This window comes from Nerophis ophidion, linkage group LG04 (genome assembly GCF_033978795.1).
Source record: "Nerophis ophidion isolate RoL-2023_Sa linkage group LG04, RoL_Noph_v1.0, whole genome shotgun sequence".
Classification (NCBI taxonomy): Eukaryota; Metazoa; Chordata; class Actinopteri; order Syngnathiformes; family Syngnathidae; genus Nerophis; species Nerophis ophidion.
Window position 1 is genome coordinate 23,805,543 of NC_084614.1, and position 12,059 is coordinate 23,817,601.

The following is a 12,059-nucleotide window of genomic DNA, read 5'->3' on the forward strand; positions in this document are numbered from 1 at the left end:
GGAGGAAGCTTGCTCGTCTGATCTCCGGTAAGAGGCGACTTATTTCCACAATTTTCTCACCGAAAACTGCTGGTTGACATGTAGTCGTGATCCATGTTCGCTTGACCGCTCTGATCCATAGTAAAGCTTCACCTCAGGGAATTTTAAACAAGGAAACACCATGTGTTTGTGTGGCTAAAGGCTAAAAGCTTCCAACATCCATCTTTCTACTTTGACTTCTCCATTATTAATTGAACAAATTGCAAAAGATTCAGCAACACAGATGTCCAAAATACTGTGTAATTGCGCAATGAAGAGACTACTTTTAGCCGTAAGTGGTGCTTGCCTAATATTTGCCCTCCAACCAATAATGTCACAAACACTTGTCATCATTCCGCGACGTTTTCAACAAAAAATTCAGCGGGAAATTTCAAATTGTAATTTAGTAAACAAAACTGGCCGTATTGGCATGTGTTGCAATGTTAATATTTCATCATTGTTATATAAACTATTAGACTGCGTGGTCGGCAGTAGTGGGTTTCAGTAGGCATTTAATGGCTGTTAGGGGATGGGAATGTGCTACAACAATCCAGGAAATGGTCCAGAAATGCATGTATGCTTGCCACGTCAAGATTCTTCTGAGTGAAATGCCCTTGGAGGGCAAGGAAAAGAAAAGGAAGAAAGTCCTCCTGACGACAAAAATCCAAGCATCAGGGGACAAATCCAAATCCATTGTAGATTATGTTGCTGAAACCATCAAGCCATTATCTAACAACCAAAGCTTCATTGGTGAGTACATTAAAAACATGAATGGCACATTATTTTGCCAATTTAATTATCCTTCTTGTTTAGGTAAACGTGTAGTTCACATGCAGAAATTTCCCTTGGACGCCGACAATAAAGTCAAAGAGGCGTCGCTGTTTGTGGTGCCAGTCAATGTTAAAGGTGAGTACTTATATGCAGACTAGACCAGGGGTCCCTTAACTTTTTTACTGTGGGGCCTCATTGGGTTAAATACATTTGGCTATCGATGGGAAAATGAATTTTTAGACAACATGATTCGCCTGAGTGGCTAGGAGACACCGAGAGTAACAAGCGGTACAAAATGGATTAGAAAGGACAAATTTTTTTAAAAATTATAATTCAACAACAACAACAAGAATGTATTTATTTTTTTTTAACTTGGGACTTCCTGCGGGCTGGATTTTGGACGCTCGGTCCGTAGTTTGGGGAAACCTGAACTAGACGAATGGTCTTCAATATTCTCCAGGCAAATGACCTCAAACTGATGAAAAAGAGAGAGAGCTGGGACCCCCCCTCCCACTTATACAGTATATCTTGTCCAAATTATGATAGTAGCAGTAGAATGAAAAAACAAGTTGCCTTGTTACACATGCATTGTGTTTCAGGGTAAGAGAAAAGCGGTAGAAAATGAATGGATTTATACTTTATACCATGTCCAAGTGTATTTACAATCTGCAAAGTATGTGAAAGTACAGTCCAAACATCACAAAATGTCACAAATTCAGTCGGCCATTTTGAATATTTAGCTTTACATATCTTCGGCAATTTCTTTAGAATCGAGGTCGGATGACGTCAGGATGGGAGCGTTTCTGCACTCTGACCATATCATCAGATCAGTCATACTGGAAATATGCTAAAATTGGAAAGAGTTGTTTATCTTATTCACAATCCTTATGTAAGACAAGAACACATATGCTTGTCTTTTTTTATGCATTTTAAATTGTAAAGAAATACCTTACAATTGAGGTGACATATTAAGGGTTCTCCTATAAAACCCTCTAAAACATCCAGAAACCGCCAACAATATTCCATTTACATGTCATGACAAAATATGAGTGATATTATTATTATAAGAGCTAACGCAGACAGCCTAATTTAGTGGCACATAGATAGCAGTGAGCTAATGCTAGTTTACGCTGCTGTTGTTGACACACTGAGCCGGCGGCTACTTTTGCTTAATCTCAGACTTGCTAAAAGTAAATTCTAGATTATAACTCATGCATCACTCACCTGGTAGCAGACACATGTGGCCATGGACCGAGAGGCTGGTTGACTTTGAAGCTGGTTCCAGTATAGTGGAAAAACAAGTTGACTTAATATGCTTAATTGTGTTTTATTGTATTCAATAAACAATATCCAATTGTATTTACAAGCTTTGATTGATTGATACTTTTATTAGTAGATTGCACAGTAGAGTACATATTCCGTACAATTGACCACTAAATGGTAACACCCGAATAAGTTTTTCAACTTGTTTAAGTCGGGGTCCACGGTAATCAATTCATGGTACAAATATATACTATCAACATAATACAGTCATCACACAAGTTAATCATCATAGTATGTACATTGAATTATTTACATTATTTACAATCCGGGGGGTGGGATGAGGAGCTTTGGTTGATATCAGAACTTTAGTCATCAACAATTGCATCAACAGAGAAATGTGGACATTGAAACAGTGTAGGTCTTATTTAGTAGGATATGTACAGCCAGCAGAGAACATAGTGAGTTCAGATAGCATAAGAACAAGTATATACATTAGAAGTACATTTGAGTTGTTTATAATCCGGGGAGATGGGATGTGAATGGAGGAGGGTATTAGTAAAGTGTTGAAGTTGCCTGGAGGTGTTGTTTTAGAGCGGTTTTGAAGGAATATAGAGATGCACTTACTTTTATACCTGTTGGGAGTGCATTCCACATTGATGTGGCATAGAAAGAGAATGAGTTAAGACCTTTGTTAGATCGAAATCTGGGTTTAACGTGGTTTGTGGAGCTCCCCCTGGTGTTGTGGTTATGGCGGTCATTTAAGGAAGTAATTTGACATGTACTTCGGTATCAAGGAGGTGTAGCGGATTTTATAGACTAGGCTCAGTGCAAGTTGTTTTACTCTGTCCTCCACCCTGAGCCAGCCCACTTTGGAGAAGTGGGTTGGATTGAGGTGTGATCTGGGGTGGAGGTCTAAAAGTAACCGGATTAGCTTATTCTGGGATGTTTGGAGTCTAGATTTGAGGGTTTTGGAGGTGCTGGGGTACCAGGAGGTGCAAGCGTAATCGAAGAAGGGTTGAATGAGAGTTCCCGCTAGAATCCTCAAGGTGCTTTTGTTGACCAGAGAGGAGATTCTGTAGAGGAATCTCGTTCTTTGGTTGACCTTTTTGATCACCTTTGTTGCCATTTTATCACAGGAAAGATTAGCCTCTAGAATGGAACCTAGGTAGGTGATCTCATCCTTCCTGGTGATAATGTCACCCACTTTCATTGTGAAGTCACTGACCTTCTTAAGTTTGATATGGGGCCCAAATAGGATGGATTCCGTTTTACCTAAGTGTATGGATAGCTTGTTTTCAGCGAGCCAGGTGCAAATATTGAGGAGTTCAGCACTGAGGATTTGTTCCACCTGTGACTTGTCCTTGCCAGATACCAGCAGGGCCGAGTCATCCGCATACAGGAACAATTCACAGTGGCATGCTAATGGCATGTCATTTACGTATATTAGGAACAGTAAAGGTCCTAGTATACTGCCTTGGGGGACTCCACAGCTTACTGAGAGGGGAGGGGACATGGTGCCGTTCACCTCTACCACCTGTTTCCTCCCCTCCAAGTAAGATTGCATCCAGCTCGATGAAGTTTCGTCAAATCCGATTGCTCGGAGCTTATCCAACAGTATAGCGTGGTTAACGGTGTCAAAGGCCTTCTGAATGTCCAGCATGACCATGCCGCAGTATTTTCCCGCGTCCACCTCATGTTTGATGTGGTCGGTCAGATAGAGAAGTCATGTGTCAGTGGAATTTGTACATTAGTTTATTAGTAGCAAGGTATCTATCAACCTGTTCATAAACTATTTTCTCCATTACTTTCGAAATGGAACTGAGAATAGAAACAGGTCGGTAGTTACCAGGTTCTAATTTCCTTCCTTTTTTATAAAGTGGGGTTACTCTTGCTATCTTGAAATCCTTGGGTACTTGGCCTTGTTTGATTGAGAGGTTTATTATATGAGTGATTATTGGGGCAATGGTGGTGGCAGAGTCCATGAGGAATCTGGAGGGGATATTGTCAAGGCCGGTGGCCTTGTTTGGGTGGAGCGCGCTCAATTTATTAAGCACCTCGTTAGCTGAGACCATTTCTAATTTGAAATTGTTGTTGACTACTCCTAGCTTTCTGTAGAAGGCTTTAATGTGTTCTACACCAAAGCGACCAGAATGTTGGGATAGCTTGTTTACGAGAGTTGTGGCTATGTTGGTGAAAACGATGTTAAGTCTGCTTGCTACCTCTATTTTGTTTGTAATGAGGACGTCACCCTCCTTGATGTTGATGTTGGTGAGTCTGGTTTTAAGTTTCTGGCTGCATCCAGGAAGCTGGTTGTTGAGAATTTTCCAGAGCTCACGTGGCTTATTTGTGTTTTCCTCTATTTTGTCATTGATATAATTTTTTTTTTAAGGATTTAGTCAGGTTGTTTGTTTTATTTCTTAATTTATTGCATTGCTTTTTGAGCGTTGAAAGGAGTGATTTGAGGTTATTATTATTGGGTTGTTTATTTACTTCGGTTTTACACTTTTGGTATTCAAAATATTTTCTGTCCCTGTCTTTTATGGCAGCTAATAGGTCTGGATTGATCCATGGTTCAGAGCGGGCTTTGATCCTGACTGTTCTCATGGGAGCCATATCATTTAGTATAGCTAGGAACGCTGTTTTGAAGCCATCCCAAGCAACCTCAACCAGGTTGCTCGTGAGCACAGGGGATCAGTCCCACTCACCTAATTTGAGGTTGAAATTATCACTGTTGTATTTTTTAAGGGATCTGGATTGAGCTGTTATGTGGCCATTGGCTTTAGGTTTACTTATTTTGCGCGTGCAGAAGGTTATATAGTGGTCGCTAAGACCACAGATCATGACCCCACTATTTTTAATATTATGCCGGTCCGATGTGAGGATGAGATCTATGGTTGACTGGGTGGAAACACACACCCGTGTGGGGAGTGTTATTAGCTGGGAAAGAGCATGCAGATTACATAATTTGCTGTAAGATTTGAAGACAGGCGCATCTCTGCGTTGAATATCTGTGTTCAGATCTCCAGTTATAATAATCTCCATGTTTTCTACACCAGCTAAGCACTCCTCCAGGGCACCATAGAAATCACTCTGATTAGGGGGTCTGTATATAGTCCCTATTAGTACCGGCTTAGCGTTAGTGAATTTGATTTCTGCCCACACAGATTCAAGGGTATTGTGGTTGAGATCAGAGCGAGTTATTTATTTAATATCCTGGTGAATATACATACAAACACCACCACAAAGTATGTGAAAATACCATCTAAACATCACAAAATCCCACAAATTCAGTCAGCCATTTTAATATCCACTCTATAATAAGAAAAGGTAAATGCCTTACTTACCTATCAAGGAGGAAATGAGCAAGTTTGGCTTCAGATGAAAAAATCTTCTCCGCCTTCAATCATCTCCATCTTTCAAAGGCATCTCCGATACAAATCCTTGTTTTGTTCCTGACTTTCTCATGAATAAATTGAGAATCGTAACAACGCCTTTTAGATTTATTAAGGTCTGACATGTTTAGTAACTTTAACAGTGGCAGTAGCTCGACACAGATGGCGGTGCATAACCGGCATCCTGGATGTAACACATTCACAGACTTTCTAATTGGGTAAACTGTGGAGGGCGGGGCATCAAAATGAAAACAATAACAAGATTTTGGGGCTGTAAATCTAATTTTGAAATTAGCATATCCCAGCTGAACTACTGTTATCAGTTATAGAGGTATTCGGAAAGAACATGATTTATTAATGCCTTTTGATGTATCAGGGCCATTTAATGACATGCAATTCTTACATATGGCTCGTTTTAATACTGTAGGCATGCCTGCCACTGCCCCCTACAGCCCACATTGTAATTACAATTGACTACACAATATTACCATCTCTACAGTATATTCTTTTATAACCTGTTTTGATTGATGGTTTGCAATTGCAGAGTGTTTAATCGGCTGAGTATCACATTTATTAATAAATAGGTAGAGGTTAGGACATTTTCATGCAGATGTATGAATCCCATTAACTTGCACTACTTTTCAGAAGTTTGGGACAATAATTATATAAGCACACTATATATATTCATCACCCTGCAGAAGAAAGCAATAAAGGTCATTTGTAGGGCAGAATAAAGGGATCACACAAATAAATGTTTCTTACATTTAAAACTATTGAAATGTAAAGATCTTGTGGAACGACAAACGATACGAATAACATTTAAAGCAAAATAATGTTTAAAGTGGGTAAAGGGTTATTGATAATATATGTTATGACGATTGGTAAATGTATCATTGTACACAATAATAATGATGATAAGAAAGCTTGTGATTTGATTTATAAATAAGGGTTGGAAGTAAATATGTTTCACTTCTTCCCATTCCTTTTTGGATATGAAAAAAAACCTAACCTTACTGTAATTTTATCAAGATTATTTCCTTTTTTCATTATTTTTTATTTTGCTTTGTTTTTAACATGTCCAAAATAAACTACTACTACTAGCCTGTAAAACTTGTAAAGTACAGATTTTGTGCCATTGCTTAATAACTGTTTAATAAATACAGTTTTGGTCAATTGATTTAGTTGTGATTTGCTTCTCTGCATAAATGTTTAAAATGAGCATATATTAATGCAGTATGAACAAGAATATTTTAATGTAAACACATAGAATCATCATACTACTGTGACTATATGTATCAAGTGTTAATTGAAGGCCAAGGCAAAATATCGAGTTATTTATTGTGTATTGCGATATGGCCTAAAAATATTGATATTAAAAAGAGGCTATATCGCCCAGCCTTAGTACAGAATATCAGAAACATTTAATCATTTAGAAAAAAATATCACCAAACGTTTTTGACAATCGCAACAACAATGATCGCAACAATCCACATTTTATGTTATTAATGTGTGAAACTGCTATCTAAATGCAAATGCTCCTAACGTAAAGCAAGAATAAAAAAAAGTAGTTTATTTTGCTGCAATTTTAATTAAATCAACTTAGACAGGCTCTGCATTGAGTATGGACATAGTGAAACAGTTAAGGGTAGCTGATCATTTTTTGTGATCAGTATTGTAAGGCATTGACAGAAATTGGCCAATAATGATCAATAGCTGATTGATTGGAACACAGTGGTACCATATTTTTCGGACTATAAGTCGCAGTCTTCTCCACAGACCCAGCCAAACCAAAAACAACATTTTTTAAATTTTTTTTAATTTTTTTTTTAATTGTTTGGCCAAGTCTCACCCCCGGCCAAAGTACAAAAAAAAATGTGACTTATAGTCCGAAAAATACGGTATCTTTTTCTCCGTGCACAGCCACCTTTCTCGACTCAAGGTACATGACGTCGACGTATTTACATCATCAATGATATCAACAAACCGTCCCAGCCCTATTATAAAGACGTTTAAATTTGTGGAACATTTGTGGGGAATATAAAAATATATTAAAAAAAGGTTAATCAACCCAACAAATTTAAATCACCCTGCAGTACTTCTCTCAGATTATTTGTTTCTTCTCATGTTATAATTTGTTTTTTTTTTTACAGATAACAGCAAACCCATTCACAACGCTAACAGCCCATGCTTCTACTGCCTGCAGGACATCATGAGGGTGTGCAGCGAAACCAGCGTCAATTTCTGCTCTATCACTTCCAGGATGCTCCTGGCCTTAGACAAGTGAGGATGGATTACAAACGCATGTTTACCCATGAATTGATACTTCCTGTTTGACACCCTGTGATGTGTTTATACCTGACAGAGGTGGAACGATTCAATGGTAACAGTTTATTTTTATTCTCACTCTTAAATCATACAATACATTTCCATGCACTATATTAGTCTGATTTCTCAAATATTTCAGCTCAAAAGACGATTTCTTAATCCAATGAAAACATCTTTATCTGATTGTTTTCGGCGTATGAAAACACACCTAGATAATTGATTGGAAACCATTTTTTTCTGGCATGTAGGCGCCATCACTGATCCAATCTCCGAGGAGGACAGACACGCTGCTTTTTGCTACATTTCACAATATTCACAATACTGGTAAATATTCACAAGCAAAAAGTAACAAGCCAGTGGGCAGGGAGGTAACTGTTTACACCAAATAGCATACAAAGTAAATACAAAAAAACTGAAATAAGTCATATTTTTAACATATAATTCAAAAACCTACCCGTTTAATAAGTGTCTGGATGTTTTCAAAGAAGACACAAAATACGGGACATGATGCCATCACATCCTGGCCGGAGGTCATACTGGTGGAGAAAAACCGAAACAGCCTCATATTGACCCTAAAACTTGAAATTGATACATAGTAGACAATAATTAATAGTTTTAATTCACATGACTTCAAGACAGCATCTTAATTCATTCAGATCATCCACAGCAACATTGTTGTTTATACTTTTGTGTAGTCCAAATACAACAATTAAAACAACACCATCGCCATGTAAATCAGTTATCAGTTAAATCCTAAACTTGAAAGCTACTTGCTCTTCCATTTAGAGTGTAGAATTCCAGAAATTAGTTTTTTTGGTAATACCACGTAGCTAAACAAGCTGAAACGACCACAATCCTCCCTTATGTTTAAGACGCACACAGTGGCCAACAGTCGCTTTAGAGCAGTGGTTCTCAGCCTTTTTTCAGTGATGTATCCCCTGTAAACATTTTTTTTAATTCAAGTACCCCCTAATCAGAGCAAAGCATTTTTGGTTGGGAAAAAAAGAGATAAAGAAGTAAAATACAGCACTATGTCATCGGTTTCTGATTTATTAAATTGTATAACAGTGCAAAATATTGCTCATGTGTAGTGGTCTTTCTTGAACTATTTGGAAAAAAAGATATAAAAATAACTAAAAACTTGTTGAAAAATAAACAAGTGATTCAATTATGAATAAAGATTTCTACACATTTAGGGCAATCATCAACTTAAAGTGCCCTCTTTGGGGATTGTAATAGAGATCCATCTGGATTCATGAACTTCTAAACATTTCTTCACAAAAAAAGAAATCTTTAACATCAATATTTATGGAACATGTCCACAAAAAAATCTAGCTGTCAACACTGAATATTGGATTGTTGTATTTCTTTTCACAGTTTATGAACTTACATTCATATTTTGTTGAAGTATTATTCAATAAATGTATTTATAAAGAATTTTTGAATTGTTGCTATTTTTAGAATATTTTTGAAAAATCTCACGTACCCCTTGGCATACCTTCAAGTACCCCCAGGGGTACGCGTAGCCCCATTTGAGAACCACTGCTTTAGAGAGAGCATGGAAACAGGGACTTCACATGTAGCTGTGAAAATAGAAGAAACCAAATAATTTGAGAAATCAGACAAATTTTTGTGCATGGAAAAGTACTGATAGTTAATGAAATAAGTTGCGTATGTGGATTTAAAATTTTATTTTGAAATACTCCATAGTTCCTGGGCGCCATCCTGGAATTATCTAGTACTATACATCCTAGAAGTGGAATGGTTGAATGATAATAAATGGATTATTGTTTTATGTTGCTCATAAATCGGACGACATATTAATCAAATGTGCCTATTTCAAAGGGGCAGTTATTTTCAAATCCTACATCAAATTCAGTGGAAACTTCCTGGGTACCACACTGGGATTTTGTAGTACATCCTAAAAGTGGAACTTTTGAATAATAATAGAGGATTAGATAGAGATAGAGATACATTTTTTGTGTAGCTTCAAAATTGTATAAAATATTCACATTTGGGGATTCCAGAGTGGCTCTTATTCTAAAATCTTTTATCAAAATCAGTGAAAACTTCCTGACTACCACCCTGGGATGTCCAGTAGATCCCAGAAGTGGAATGGTTCAATAATAAAGTATTTGTTTGAATGTCACCCTAAAATTGGAAATATTCAATCCTTCCTGGGCGCCAACCCGAGTGTTCTTAAACATTCTCATCAGACTGTTTAAAGAATAGAGGAAAGTTCTGTGGTCAGATGAAACAAATATTAAGCTGATTGGCTACAATACCCAGCAATATGTTAGGAGGAGAAAATATGAAGCCTTTAATCACAGGAACACCATCCCTACTGTCAAGTGTGGTGGTGGTAGTAATATGCTCTGGGCCTGTATTGCTGCCAATGGAACTGGTGATTTACAGAGAGTAAATGGGACAATGAAAAAGGAGGATTACCTCCAAATTCTTCAGGACTACATCATCAGCCCGGAGGTTGGGTCTTGGGCGCAGTTTGATATATATATATATATGTATATGTATATATGTAAGTGTGTGTGCGTATATATATATATATAAATATATATATGTGTGTGTATGTATCAGTGACGTGCGGTGAGGTTTATAGCTGGTGAGGCACTGACGTAATCAGAATCAGATTTACAAATATACAGTATGTGCTCTGCGTAGATTATTTGCCATTTGATTGGCAGCAGTTTACGGGTTATGTTTCATTTCTGCATTCTCTACACATGCAAAATGTCGCCCACAAAATGTGCCTTTCATTAAAAACGAAACAAAAGTAATGGCATTGCCGTCTTACCTTTATAAATGAAGTCCATTTCCCGGTCCTTCTGGATAAAAATACCCGTCACTTTCTGGTAAAAGTCCTCCTTTACTTCCTTCAGTTCTAAAAGTCTTAAAAGAGTTCAACATAGTTGCCGCGATTAGCAGAGCTCCTACTCTCATCATTTCCACGAAATACAAGCTGCTGTTTGGCGAGGAAGCAGGTCGCATTGATGACATCTTTTCAAATCTCTCGGTTCTCTTTTACCTTAGCATTGTGGACACTGATGTTGAGTCGCCGCTGTTCATCCAAAGCCAAGTCTGTCCTCGTCATCCCAAACGTTTTTAGTGCAATCTAGCGTGGCGAAGTTGGTAGAGTGGCTGTGCCAGCAATCTGAGGGTTACTGGTTCAATCCCCACCTTCTACCATCCTAGTCAAGTCTGTTGTGTCCTTGGGCAAGACACTTCACCCTTGCTCCTGATGGGTCCTGGTTAGCGCAATGCATGGCAGCTCCCGCCATCAGTGTGTGAATGGGTGAATGTGGAAATACTGTCAAAGCGCTTTGGGCTCCTTAAAAAGGGGTAGAAAAGCGCTATACAAGTACAACCATTTACCATTTACTTTGAATATGAGCGGCTGACCGCTCATGTTTGGTGAGGCTTCTTTGCAAACTCTTTAGGTCACAAAATCCCATTTGAGTCCACACAGTTCCACAGGTTGAAAAAAGAAGGCAAGGAAAGCAGAAAAGGCGATTTCTTGTAGAACATCCACAAAGCCAGTCTTTTCATGTATAACACTCCATTTGGAAAGAGCGAGTAACTTTCCGTCCTGCTGATTGAAACAAACCCTTCAGCTCCGGCGTTGGTCTTCCTTTAGTAATTATCTCCTGCTTCGCTTAAAAGTCCACTTTAGAAAATTGTTTAAGTGCGGAAATGTAGTGATCCATGTTGAAAGTCGGGGTCCACGAGACGGCAAAAATAAGTCGCTGCGGCACTTACCTGCTGAGGCCACCATATGTCTGGGATCATGAGCACCCAGCCCCTATCATGAGGTACGAGAACTGTTTGCCTCACCTAAGACTTTTTTCTCTGCCGTTTTGATGGCTCAACCAACACACAAAACATGTTGCTTGCTGCGGCACTTGACTCGCTTGCGCCACCATATGTCTCTGATCATGAGCGCCCCTATCGTGAGACACGAGAACTGTTTGCCTCACCTCAGGCTTTTTTCTCTGCTGTTTTGAACGCTCTGCAACACACCAGACAAGAACGCGCTCTAGCTGCACGGCAGACAGAGAAGTTTACGAGGGATTGCGAAAATTCAGCGATTTTCGAAGAAAAAATAATCCAAATTGGTGAAGGTAAATGAAAATTAAAAAGTAACAATTACAATAATTTTAATTTTATCATTATATATTTTATTTCTTTGCATGATCACAGGTGAGGCACCGCCTCTCCTGCCCCCACGTCACTGGTGTGTGTGTGTGTATGTCTATATATATATATATATGTATA

General features: G+C 38.3%; 1 protein-coding gene across 4 annotated transcripts in view; it reads left to right on the plus strand.

The window, feature by feature from the left end:
* The window catches only part of krit1 (KRIT1 ankyrin repeat containing), a 44,899-nt gene that overhangs the window by 13,560 nt on the left and 19,280 nt on the right, over positions 1 to 12,059 (plus strand). For all 4 annotated transcript variants that reach the window (XM_061897548.1, XM_061897549.1, XM_061897551.1 and 1 more), the window contains 3 exons: positions 612 to 768; positions 832 to 924; positions 7,595 to 7,724. In XM_061897548.1, the coding sequence (XP_061753532.1) occupies positions 612 to 768; positions 832 to 924; positions 7,595 to 7,724 (380 nt within the window). The remainder of the gene's footprint in view (positions 1 to 611; positions 769 to 831; positions 925 to 7,594; positions 7,725 to 12,059) is intronic.